This window comes from Ostrinia nubilalis, chromosome 15 (assembly GCF_963855985.1).
Source record: "Ostrinia nubilalis chromosome 15, ilOstNubi1.1, whole genome shotgun sequence".
Classification (NCBI taxonomy): domain Eukaryota; kingdom Metazoa; phylum Arthropoda; class Insecta; order Lepidoptera; family Crambidae; genus Ostrinia; species Ostrinia nubilalis.
The window spans coordinates 9,539,905-9,554,466 of record NC_087102.1 but is presented as its reverse complement, the minus strand read 5'-3'; the positions used below and the strand labels follow the sequence as shown (position 1 = coordinate 9,554,466).

At 33.7% G+C, this 14,562-nt stretch overlaps 1 protein-coding gene across 4 annotated transcripts in view; it reads left to right on the top strand.

Moving 5' to 3' along the window:
* Positions 1–14,562, top strand: part of LOC135078898 (histone-lysine N-methyltransferase PRDM16-like) — a 130,072-nt gene that overhangs the window by 42,426 nt on the left and 73,084 nt on the right. For 2 of the 4 annotated variants that reach the window (XM_063973472.1, XM_063973473.1), the window contains one exon: positions 12,256–12,306. In XM_063973472.1, the coding sequence (XP_063829542.1) occupies positions 12,256–12,306 (51 nt within the window). Of the gene's footprint in view, positions 1–12,255; positions 12,307–12,939; positions 13,055–14,562 lie in introns of those variants that run through there. The other 2 variants (XM_063973476.1, XM_063973475.1) reach the window with 1 other exon arrangement.

Genomic DNA, 14,562 nt, shown 5'->3' with positions numbered 1-14,562 from the left:
TTTTTAATACTCATATAGTAATTCGAATAGGATTTCCCAATTTTGTAATAATTTAGAACGAAACTTATCAGCCTCCGGTGGCTTATGAAGATGACATCAGAGTTATAATCTGATATCGATTACTCGATTTGATTCATGCATCGGATGACTCGATATCACGGCGTTACATCACTACTCGCCGCGGGGTCCGATCGACCACTTACCGCGCGTGTCCGTGTCTTACGATTGATAGTGCACGAGGGTTACTGAAAGTTAATTCGTGTTAGTTGTCACTGCAGCCGCTTTATTGCTTGTAGGAAATGCAGTTTTCTTATAAACTTATAACCTTTATTGATCGCTGAGGGCTGTCGGACGACCTCGATGACGTCATGTAATAGGTACTTATAGAGCGAAGTTAAAATCGTATTCTTTAACGTTTTGACTATTTATTGTAAACTGACAACTGACTGACTGAGATACACAAAATATTCTGGTAAAAAGATTTTCAGTCGAATCTAGAGTAGAACACGTGATATTTAACGACTTCTATTTTTATTTATTCATACTTTTTTCACATAATACTGATGAACAGTGGCGGACTTAATGCCGGGACTTAAACTTAATTGAGTATTTTGATATTGATAAATTGGTTAACATAAAAATTAATAAATACATATAGATAAGTTCTTAGGGCGAGGTTCCACCGAATGTCCGTAATTTTCGATGCCCTCTAAAAATTAATTATTCATTTCGCAGAAAATTGACAAGGTGATTTTAGGTGGAATTGTACCTTTATTTCCAGATGTTTTACAACGACATAATATATCAAAATTGATCAATCAAAATTTGGATAAGGTTGGAAAAAACCGTTTTGATATTGTTTTATTGATAATTATAATAATTAATAACATAAAATATTGATGGTTACTCGTAAAGGACATTGTCAGAAATGGCCTCAAAAACCGCCAAAAAACATTAACCCATCATAATAATTTTCTTATTTTTTTAATACATTAAGCACCCTTTCATGTTAATGGACACTTGAGCATTAAAAAATTAAATAAATAAGTCTTTTAACGTTTACTCTATAATACTATTACAACTTCCGGACGTTTTGGTGCGTGGCATGGTCTAAAACCTATCAAGTTCCATAATTTTTGCCGATAAATCTGTACGAGGCAATAACGTACTTTATTGCTGGGAATCCATGTATAGTGATGTTCCTGCGGCCATCATAGACAATTAAATATCGATTTTGAAAATAAAATAAATCGACTAAATTGCTTTGAAGACTAGATTTGCGTAAAAAGCTAAAAAGATATTGACACTACTACAAGAAGCTATCTAAAGTGTCCAACTGGTCGAAGGTCGTAAATAAAATAAAAAGAATTGGGACCATAAACTGACATTGACAATGAAAACATCATGGTACTCGTATCATAACTGTAAAAGTATCAGTGGGTCTAGACAAAGTGCAAATTATGATCGCAAACCAGTCGAAAAGTGGTCGAAAAGCCCCTTTTTTGTATGGAGTTTTGACAGATTCGATTTTCGATTCGATCAAAAAGTGCGTTTTGTCTAGGGGGGCTGAATACGATGTTGAATCTAATGCCAGTTGAAGTGAGAGAAACATCTGTTGTTACGTCAGTAAACTAAATCAACCTAGTATAGTTTCCAGTCTCTCGTAATCTATGCCAATTCATACACATGTATAATAGACCAATGAACTTTTATAGATTGTGAAAGAGAAGATAAAGATTGTATTATTTTATTAAAATCTTGCCACGAGGTAGTTTTTCAGTAGAAACCAGGATTGGATAATCGCTACAGGCAAGTATCAGAACATTTTATAAATATTTTTAATCGATTATATTCTTATGAATCGTTATCAAATTGTCATTTACTTTTTCAATTAAAACTTTTTTAATCCTTAGTCATGTCAAACTGCCATAATGTCAACAAATTATAAATGTCACGTCAGTTAACTCAATTTCAGTTTTCTGTGCGTATATTGTATTTTTATTTCAATTAAATATGTAGTGCTAAAGGGTTAGTACTAAAAGTGAAAGCCTTTTTTCAGAAAGAAAACCAATGTGGTGCCCTTATCATACTGTTTGAAAGTTACAAGTCAGTTATACAGAGTTGCCGCCATTATAACTCCGTGATACCATACCAAAGAAGAAGTTTTCCTAAACACTTGTGTTATTTTTATATCTAATGAAATAAAAAGGATTAATTTTACTGCCCAAATGGAATAACTTATCCCAAGGGACCGAAGATAAAAAAAAACCTCTCCATAGAAATTATCATCATCACGAGGATGTCATTTTTTTTAAGAATTTGATATTGGTCATGTAAGAAAAGTTAGTTGTATTTCAGTAATAGAATCAACCCTTCTTGTTTGATCAGCAAGAATAACTATAAAAACGCCCTGTAGGAACGTATTATTAAGCAGAAGAGTTTGTTTAATGTCAAAGACTGTCACACAGTGTAACATAAATTGGCATAATGATAATAATAAAGAAATATTTATGTTAATATTTTTTCTATTTATTTATTTTCCCAAAGCTTCACAGTGATAGCTGAAACAGCAATTCTGCTGTAAAACTTAACTTAGAACAAACTGTTACAAATATTTTACAAATTAAAATAAAACCGCATGTTGCTTTACTTTCTCGTATAGTTAATAATATGTAATCAATGGCTAGATTATTAATGTTATTTTGTTACCCTCAATAGTGAGGAGATGTTACAAAATGGTAACCCTGATTTTCATTGTCATTCAAGTGCTCTTTCTTCGCATAGGCTTCTGTGACTTGGCCAATGTCACAATAATTTTCACTGTTTATGGGCCACACACATTGCGATAACATTAGGCGACATTGATTTGTAAGCAGCGGAGTGAAGTCTTGCGACTATGCAAAATGATACCTTATAATAGTAGCGCGTAATATAGACATAGACGTTATTGCGATGCGTATTACTGTTACGGTAATTGTGATTTATAAATGTAAAAATTATAAATAATTACCGACAGTCTCGACTGTAAAAGTGATAAATTAATCACATTTATCAGTGATTATTTAATAATGTAACCTTAATACTAACAAATATCATAAAAGAGAACACCGGCTCGTGTACAGTGCTCTTGTATAGCCACACATTTTGAACGTTTTGATATCATATATTAATGTAATTTGGCAAAATGAGTTTGGACTGTTTCTTGCGTAACATTACTTTGCCATAATGCCCATAACATATTGTTTTGATTTAAATTGAAAAATAGGTTAAGGTGCGGCGGGGATGGCCCTTGGGCCACCGCTAAGCCGCCTATTTAGTTTTATACACACCTAAATGATCTCATATTAATCACATTTACCAAATCATGAGGTAATTGTTCATAATAACCGGCGATTATTCATAATTTTCACATTTATCACATTTACCGTAACATTACCACTATTGTCAAATGATACTATAGGTGTCAAACAGGATACGTTCAGAAATTAATATTACGATTTTAAGACAAGACAACTTTTTATTGACGAAGTTGCTGGGACAGCTAGAAATTATTATACCATAACTTTTTTTTCCAGCACTTTAAGAAAATAATAAATGTATGAAAATGACAAATCTTCGAACGTGTATAATAACGTGCCAAAGTAATCATATAATTTTGGCACCATAATAAATATTGCCGTTTATGTTGTAAAGATCATGCAGCGCTACTTGCGGAGATTATTGGAAAGAAAACGCTATGAAAACTCTATGATACTGAAGCCACTTTAACGAACACGAAGTGCTCATACAATGCTGCGTATTTTCTTCCAGTCTTTAGTCAGGACTTTAGTCGAATTAAAACCCTGGCTGAACGTGATATAGCCGCATTAGAATACGGTGCTTTTTTGCATAATCGAAAGACTTCGTTCCGGTGTCGACCAAATGTTATCACGATGTATGTGGCCCAGGGGTTACTGTAGCCGCTAAGGTTTGAAACTTCTTGCTTATAATATTGTAGTCTTTGGCATAGACTACGACGGTAGCCATGGAGATAGGAGTTTGTTATCTCATGTCAGATGTAAATAGTGAAAAGAAAACCCATGATTCGTGTTATTTTTATGCAATATGTGTCTAGTATTTTATAAAAGTGGAACCCCGAGTCATTTCCAAAACCCATTCTATTATTATATACGATTTGGCTTCGATATCTACAATACAATAGGAGTTTATTTCATGTGTCAGATATCAAGGGTGGAAACTACCTATGATTCATGTTGTTTATTTACGTGCAATATGTGGGCATATTATAAAAGTGAAAGGCCGAGTTGTATTTCTAAAACTTGTTCTATTATTTTATACTATTTGGCTGCGACTCGGCGTGACGACAATACAAAACATTTTTCGCGACTCGGTGTTCATACATTCACACAATACAATCAATGTGATTTAGACGCCATGTTGCCATAAAGGACATATTATAAAATCGCTGTGATTTAATATTCTTAATCATTAATTTTATGGCAAGTGTCCATCAGGAATCATTGTTCTTACACACAGAATCATATTATTTCGCTTTCGGGTAGTAATATGTCAAAATTGTTGGTTTTTAGGCGAACAATGTATGGAGAACGAACATTGTCCTTTAAAGAGATTAACACGTTTAGGTCATTCATCATTCGATTAATTTATCATATCTAATGCCATATTTTGTCGTACGATAGTTAAGTATTAGGTAGGTAAAATAATCTTCTTTAAATTAAAAAGATTTTAAGAAGGCCAAAAGAAAATATTTTCTTAGGATAGGTCTTTAAAAATGATATCGAGGTTTCTAAAATACTTTTTTTCTAAACCGAATAGTTTGCGTGACAGACGCTTCCAAAGTGGAAAAAAGTTGGTCCCCCCCCCCCTCTAACTTCTAAAATAAGAAAATGAAAAATCTAATAAAAACATATGATGTACCTACATTACTATAAAACTACCAACGAAAATTGTTTTGAACGAGATCTAGTAAGTAGTTTTTTTTTAATACCTCGTAAATCGTAAACCGCTTATTACCGCGTAATCTTTCATACAAATAACTTAAATTAAAAAAAAAACAAAATAATTTCAAAAATCAATGATACGGAACCCTTTGTGCGTGAGTCCGACACGCACTTGGCCGGTGATTTAAAAGATTATTTGCACAAAATAAATGATTGTGACTTTGATCGGCATTTGTTCCACAAATTCGCGTCTTCCGCTACAAATGACAGCAAAATCTAAACAAGCTAATTTTGTCATAACTTTATTAATACTTTAGAATAGGGCGTGAACAGAAGTGATGAATGTTCGGAAGTCATTGTCTCAATAATCCTTTGAGTTTACAGACGACCCCATGTTAACCCTTAAATGCGCGGGGGTCGGCGCGACACGCGGCTGTCACATTCACAATATAGCTTCATACTTTATTATAATATTTTCGCTGGATATTGCCCCCTATTTGTTTCAGTGATGTGCGGTGCACTTTTTTTATTTTATATTTAAAAAAAGTTATGTAACTCGTTTCAAAAATAACTAAACGACTTTGGTGAATCATGTTCATGAAATGTTAATAATAAAAAATAATTAATAAATAAATATAACAAAAAAAATACAATTTGATGGACTAACAACTAGTTGTTATTTTTTGAGAAGGTGAATGAATAATGAAAATTTCACGGATTCTTATAAGAAAATTAAAATAGTCTTATTGTAACTTTAATTCAACGAGTTTTAGTTATTCCTAGTTTTAGTTTTTATGATAAATAGCCCCGAAACGTAAATGAAATGAATCACAAACTTGTCATCCATAAAACCAAATTCAAAATCCGCCCCTGTGAAGCGAGCTGTAGTAAATTGCTGCCTGATCCAAAATGACAATAAATCATGTAATTTGGCGACGACTGTGCCCCGCGCAGCCACCGCACCGTACAGCACATGAGACTTTACATTTTTGTTCGAAAATAAACCCTATTACCACTGAATTAGAGACCTCAGTGTAAGCTTGATGTGCTGTTGACTGTACCACTGACAGCGACACGGGGTTATCACAAGCATTACACGATATACTGAGTTCATAATGTTGTCACTCGGTTTACGAACTGTAAATCTTATAAACGAGAAAGTGGATTTGGTTTCGTTATATGCGTTCCCATAAAGGAAAATCTGGAAAATATGGCTCTTTTAAATTTAGATATTTATAGTTGGAAAATGAGAATAATTTTGAAAAAAAAAAATGAGTGTTTTAGTAGTTTGTGTCTTTAGTCAAAGCTTTTGGCTTATCTGTGAACACTGTATCTATCTGTAACCGTCCGTTGTTTATTATTAAGGGGCATCATCCGCTTATCTCAGTCCAATACTAGATAGTCCATAATAAGTCACCTGAGTACGGTTCTCTTATTCTTTTCAATCACTATCAACCACTCCGCATGACGTGTCTTTACTCCATTTTGCAGAAGAATCCGTACTTCGGAACTTATATCATTTACTCTTATTGTTTTGATCTTATTATGTATGAGAACATTCCGATTCCTTAGTTTAGCTTACGTAGTTACCTTTGCTGAAGTTTATGAATAATCCAGTAAACACTAAGTTACGCAATCGTTCTAGAATGACTATTTACACGTGAGTTCCTTTGAGTCTATATCAGTACATATTCGAAGTCATAACAGTGTATGTAAGTTGGTCCAGCTTTGTACATAAGTTGGAACAATGGGCACGGCGGCGGCACAATGGACAATGCCAGTACCTTCGATATACTAATCAATTGATGTCCGTGTGCGTTGTGTAATACATGTTACGCCTACATGTGGTTGATAAGTCGACCAGACTCTCATTAATATTGGTTAACTAATTTTTGAACACTGGCCCTTTGTGCTGGGATTTCTTGGAATGTAAATTAAAAACAGGACACTGTAAATGAAAAAGCATTTGAGAGAAAACTTAAAAAAAAATACAACAATAGGTAGCTGTTAACATTATAACATTCCTCATTTCTTTAAGATGCGGAGATAAGTGACGGTGAAAATTTTTTTGATAACATAAACTTGAGTAGCTCACCCTTATTCAATTATGTTTCTTACAACGTGTAAATAACATACAATGTACCTAGCATTTCTTGATCGTAAGCTTGATAATAGTGACATACGGGCTTTAAGTTCATCACCAACCAGTGAGGGGTTAATCCCAGCCACCTTGGTGACTCTGTCCCGTCAACGCACGGTGGGCTGATATTAGAGTTTCATAGACTTAGCGTCGCTCAAAAATCAAGTGCCGAATTTTGAAAAAATAAATATGCCAATGTGTTCCTTTACCAAAAAGGAATATTTTATGTTATGTAAAGTTTCTTGATAAAGTTATTATTTAATAAGTTATTGACAATTTCCTTTTTTTTTGTATGGAGCTCAACATTTATTTTTATTTTATTCGTTATTCTTAAGCTTTCTTAAGAAATTGACTTTTGTATTATGTAATGCAACATATAAGCTATGTTATCACCAAGTGTCGCATTTCGGAAATCTTCGGAACATTGTCATTTTGGACTTTAAAATAAAAAAAAATAAAAAAAATAAATAACTGCCAAATTTTGTAAATATAACTACGCCAATGTGTTCCTTTGCCAAAAAGAAATATTTTATGTTATGTAACTTTTCTTGATAAAGTTATTATTTTATAAGTTATTGACAATAATTACTTTTTTTTTGTATGGAGCTCAACATTTATTTTTATTTTATTCGTTATTCTTAAGCTTTCTTAAGAAATTGCTTTTTGTATTATGTAATGCATCATATAAGCTATATTATCACCAAGGGACGAATCCCGGAAACCCTCGGAACATTGTCATTTTCGACTTTAAAATAAAAATAAAAAAAAAACGAAAAAAAAATTACTGCAATGTTATGTACTTTCTTCCGTACTACCCTAACGAGGTGAAGAACTAAGCACGTTTTTTTATAGTGGTGTTCCCAGGAGGCCTAATCCACTTGTAAGATTATTAAAATATGTTTTATGGAAATTAAGCCAGTGTGAAGTTAAGTTTATTGGTTATTCAGAGTCAGTTTCTGAACCGTGAAATAGGCTAATTTCCACAAAAGTAAAGCTTTCTTTCAGTATCAGTATCAGCCTCATCATCAAATCGATCATTTATTAATTAACTTTTTGCTGCTGTTGATAAAACTTTGTGTTTTCTATGAAGTTTATATTATTATCTATATCTGAGAATCAGATTTTAAAAATAAATTGTGTAAAATATATTCATTAGTTGCTCTCCTGCAAAATTCGAGCGTGGTGTAGTACTTTCTGATTGGAAGTAAATATCTTTTCCGTGAGCAATAATTTTGTATGCTTGCAGGCATATACGAATGTAGAGCTCCATGTACGTAGTATAGTTTGGTCTGCGAAACAAAATTTGCGAAAATGATGATTCTAGCGTTTTAGGGCAACTTGTAAGTGCCCAAATGAACGTTCGGTTTGATGTCTCCAGATAAAATGGATAAGGGAAAATAAGGTTTCTAGCTCCACTTTTTACTATCGACTCATTTCTTTTTCAAATTTATGAAGGAGACCCATTTTTTTTTATTCAAAATAAGCTGCATTTAATTATTGTCGACCTATTTTAATGTTAACAATGAAAAAAACTCAATGGACGCGGAAATTGAAAATTTAATAGATCGTAATAAAATTCTGGAAGCAAAACAATCTCGTAATAACTGATTCTGACTTGATAGATAGAAAAATAATATCGTTGATAAATGGCAGCTCTGCACAAGCAGCGATGTGATATTTGTAAAGCCATATCAACAGAAATGAATAATTTAGACGTAATTGCCATCAAGAAAAGTTTTCAACACCACCAAAAAGTCCACTATAAATGATCAATTTCACGTCTAGGCTGATACTGAGAAAGAAAGCTTTACTTTTGTAGCTTCAGAAAGTGGCTCTTGAGTCTAACCAATAAATTTAACTTCAAACTGGCTTAATTTCCATAAAACAAATATTATATGTATTATAGTAACCTTAGTAACCATGTGGATTAGGCCTCCTGGGAACACCACTATAAAAAACGTGCTTAGTTCTTCACCTCGTTAGAATAGTACGGAAGAAAGTACATAACATTGCAGTTTTCTTTTTCTTTTTTTTTCTTTTAAAGTCGAAAATGACAATTTTCCGAGGGTTTCCGGGATTCATCCCTTGGTGATAACATAGCTTATATGATGCATTACATAATACAAAAAGCAATTTCTTAAGAAAGCTTAAGAATAACGAATAAAATAAAAATAAATGTTGAGCTCCATACAAAAAAAGAGTAATTATTGTCAATAACTTATTAAATAATAACTTTATCAAAAAAAGTTACATAACATAAAATATTTCTTTTTGGCAAAGGAACACATTGGCGTAGTTATATTTACAAAATTTGGCAGTTATTTAATTTTTTTCATTTTTTTTATTTTAAAGTCCAAAATGACAATGTTCCGAAGATTTCCGAAATGCGACACTTGGTGATAACGTAGCTTATATGTTGCATTACATAATACAAAAGTCAATTTCTTAAGAAAACTTAAGAATAACGAATAAAATAAAAATAAATGTTGAGCTCCATACAAAAAAAAAGGAAATTGTCAATAACTTATTAAATAATAACTTTATCAAGAAACGTTACATAACATAAAATATTCCTTTTTGGTAAAGGAACACATTGGCATATTTATTTTTTCAAAATTCGGCACTTGATTTTTGAGCGACGCTAAGTCTATGAAGCTCTAATAACAGCCCACCGTGCAACGGGGCGGATGGCAAATGTGTTTCATCGACCCCGATAGTCATAGTCTTAACGCTTAACGGAGTAGAAAGCTGGTGGTGGTAGTGTTAGCAACAAATGGGACACACTAATAACATTAACATTGCGAATGGCAAAGGTTTTTTTAGACATTTCCTGTGAGACGTCATTAGACTTTTCCTGTCACATGTCAGTGACATCGACACATCGTCGATGATTAAATTAATATCAAAATGTTTGATTTATCGTGGACATTTCTGGTTGACAATCAAATATTACCTCACAGATGTCCACAGACTAAGCTCGTATTAAAGGCGTGGTTCTGGTAGATAAGTAGATTTGTGACAGGCCGGTAACGACACACATAAATTGGTCTGGTAAACACCGTTACTGCGGCTAAGCTTCCGCGCAAACAGGGGGAGCGTTTGAGGGTTAATTTTATTACGAATGCGCACCTAATATGGGATGTCGTTGCTTTAGTAAAATGAATAGGTGTTCATATGTGGTTTTATTGTGATACACAGCTTATGAATTGATTTTAGAATAATAAAAGTTTAATTAAATATCCTAGTTAGCATGAAAGCTCGAGTTTCAGTGCAAAAAAGCTTGTTTCAAAAAGCTCGCTCAAAAAAGTTTCTGATTAGGTATATTTTTATCTATAAAAGTCTTAAGCCCGTCACGTTGTAGATATGCGATTTCCAGGTATGGAACACAACTAGATAAAAAGTACCTTTGGATTATTACTGGTTTGATAGCCAGTTGATGTTAAACCGTTCGGCTCCGATCGTCTTTAATCACGTGTCATGTCACTCGATTTTTATCTTCTGGCGGAATGGCGCAAATCTTTCCAATAAGAACTGCTATATTGGACCGTTTAAACGCCAAGACGCAGCTTGTCCTTTTTCGCAGTTCTATGACCTTATCCAAAGGCGGATGAGCCTGCTGCGTCTTGCACGGCGCGTGCGCAGCGCCCGGTGCGCGCACAATGCAGCGGAAGACGCCGCCCTCCGACAGATGGCTCCGTCTTCAAACCAGTCCACCCCTACCACGAACGCCGCGACAATATCATATCACCACCGAATCTGTCGCAAAAACAAATTATCGTTGAATTATTGAGGCATATTGGTACAGGCCGCCTGATGAACGCTTATTGACCTCAGCTTTTGATAGTCTTTGGTTTTGTAAAGAGTTTTTTTATGATAAAAGATGATTGAATTTGAGATTCGATGCAAACGTCGACGTCTTGTAAAACATTTGCCGGTACAAGGTGGCAAAATCAGCCGTACTTATATTGGTATCATGTTTATATCAACCTCATTATCACGCTACCCTCAGACGATCGATTTTCTATTGTATTTACACGTATTGAAGTATCAATAAATAGATTTAATTAACAATATACGAATAATCAATAACGACGAAGAAAGATAAAGCTGATTTAAAACAACGATAGAGATAGCTTATCAATAAATACGGATAAGAACATGATATCATAATATGGATTGTGTAACAATTCAATTTTATGGACATGGAATGTTTTAATTTCCGGATTTAAGCCAGTTTTTGATAACATTCAAGTATCAAAGCGTTCTGAATCTAATAGTCCATGACAGATTCATTACCATAGAAATAAAACACAGCCTAATAAAGAAGGGCCTTTGTAGCGGACGCGGCCACAATAGAACTAGTTCGCGGCACGCGCAGACGCACAAACATTCAAAGATAACACGCGCCAAATAATGAATGAGCCCTAAAATAAACCATACAATACTGCATCTTGTATTACACAGTTTTGTATGGAGAGGAAGTAGGAAGGCAGCTGTAGTCTTGTTTCTGCCGGTAATGATGGCTTGAAGTGCACGCTTTGTGTCATGTCGCGTGGCCGGGTATTATTTGACCCTAAGTGGGTGGAAAGGTGTTGTACCGTTGGCCGTCTCAAGACGGTTAGCAGTGGAGGGTTGATCAATTCAGATATGATTTATAAGTGCAATAGATGTAACGCAATAGCGTATTGTTGGTTTGTTTCTACGCGGTTATTAAGTATTTTTGGCTCCATTATTGAATAACGGAACTCTGGCGAGGTCATTTTGTTTGTTGTCAAGTCAGAAGTGATATTCTTATATTATTCGGGCCACTATAAAATGCATATTTGAGTACAAATTCAAAATAAATAAGTTGACACACGTTTTTTTATCTACTCGTGCGCAATTTAATCAAATTATATCGATGAATGTATGCACCAGTGCATGCGTCAGTGCATGTTTCATGCACCTCATTTACTGAATGTAAAAATGAAGTAGATATAACATTTTTTACAGGTGGCTCCTCTTTAAATGTATTTATAATAATAACGCTGTAGAGCCTCCCTTGATAAAGAAATATATGTGACAGTTTAAGATTAACATTTATGTTTGTTAAAGTAATACAAGTTACATAAAGAATTTCTGGTGATTTTACTAAACCTTTCCTTATTATTTCAGGGAATGAAGAAGAAGGCGTCCCAGCGTGTGCCAGTAACGATGAAGGCTCGGGTAACTATACATTTTACTATCAGCATTGTAGAATTCGTCGAAACAGCATTACGTTGGATTGTGCTATTGTGCAGTGCTACCGACTAAATTACCTGGGATTCTATCTTAGAACCTGAGGGGACTAGAGATAATCAAAATAGAAAACGCGAACTCTAAACGCTAGAGACCACGGCGTTGGTATGCTATAGTAAGATTTTTTTTTTTTTTTGGGAAACTCACAGTTACAATATAATTTAGCTTAGGCGCAGTAAGAAAACACATAAACCAATTAAGTTTCCACAGTTAAATATATACATAAAGCTGGGCAAACCATAATGAATATTTTGTTGTGAAAAATACAAATTTCCATAAAAAAAGTATTACAATTAAATTATGAACTAATTTATCAGTGGGTCATTTGAAGTATCTACTAACAATGATGATGTACTCACAACTTTGTATGTTGACAGGTGATTTGACTTTTTAATTACTTCTCAAGGAAAGATGTGAGTATTTGGACTACGTGAAAATTAGTCGCGTCTTTACACTATCGTATCTTGTTTTTAATACAATCATCGATTACGAATTTGACGGCTAAAACGATTATATTATCAGACATGATAGCATTTTATCTATTGCCGGAGTCATGCGCGGGTTTGGGCAAGTGATGAGTAGTGCTCATCGGCATATACACATATATTTTGTTGTGTACGTTTTTGTGAAAGTTTTTATGGATTTCCTGAAAGTGAGTGACTTCAGTGTTAGCTAGGTGAGTTATTAAAACTTATGTTTGTATCTGTTTAGGTAATATGAGTGATCTAGTATAAGTGAATAAAAAGAGGGATTCGTGTTCACACACTTAAAATTAAAATGACGAATTTGTCTTGTGCTTAAGCGTTAACTGAAATAGTTAATTTAATCTTGAGACTGTACGTGCATTGGTTTTTCTGATCCCATTCGAATATGATACCTAATATAAAATAAGTTGTCAACGTGCTCAAGAAAACAAGTTTTCTGTTATCTACATGGTATTTATAAATATGGGCTGGAATCTCAGTATTATCTTTTTTACACCTGTGATGTGTATGCTCTCTAATATATCTATTGTGAATTAAATTCTGTTGTGCTGTCGTCTGTACAATTACAAAGACAATATTAAAAACAAAGCAAATGCGAATTATTGTTTGCTGTATTCGGTGGTGCTTCCTAACACAAGCAAAATGAACTCCAATTAGGTACTAGGTACTTTTAATGAATTAGGCTAAGTTAAAGAGATGAACGTATTTGTATTATAGTGAAGTGGAGGGGCTAATAGAGGGGAGGTTGCTTGGGCGCAGTTGTTAATAAAACATCTTAAATAAACCCACTTCATTATTCAAAAAAGCTTACAAAGAATCCAGCTTAATTAATTTTTAAAAAAAAATTTTAAATGACACAATTTATCAATCGATAAAGTTACTAAAATAAATCGATAAATAAATGATGATTCTGATTCTGATTCTGATAAAGCTACCAAGGGATCAAGTTTTTTAACATATTATTATGCAAAGTAAAAATATGAAATAAACTAATTTATTTTGTGGCATTTTATTACTTCATAAAACTGCCTAAATCTACTATTTTTCTAATCTACTAATTCTCTACTAATTTTATGGAAATTGCCTAAACTTACGAAATAGTATTATCTTCTTTTAACATTAATATTAGGTATTATTCAACTACCAAACAATGTTTCTCTAATTTGCATGATACCGTATTGACACAATGAAAGTAGACAGAGCTGTAGATGCTCCCGAAATCTATAAAAGACCTAATGTAGTGTAGGTACACAGTACATTATTAAGGCTGAGTTGCACCAACAACTTTAAGGTAGCTTTTCGAACTAAGCGTCACAGACGCAGCGTCTTTAGCTTTGGTCTTAAAGGTAGCCTTTCGAAGCGAGCTAGTGACGCGGCGTTGGTGGCACAAGACCAAAGCTAAAGACGCTGCGTCTGTGACGCTTAGTTCGAAAGGCTACCTTTAACCGTAACTATAACGCTGACTATTGCTTTTTGTATGGAGTTTGACAGATTTTTGACGTTTGTTAAAGTAAGATGGTGCAACCCAGCCTAAGAAATCTGTCCAAAGGATAGAAAAGACAATCGTGTTCCTGATCATTACACACTTGACTATTATTATCTTTATTAAGGTGATTTAACTTTTAACCAGAGTTTTATGCCAGTTTTCACCATCAATCCCTAATTTTTAAGTGACCCCTATGGTAACACATAACAGGAA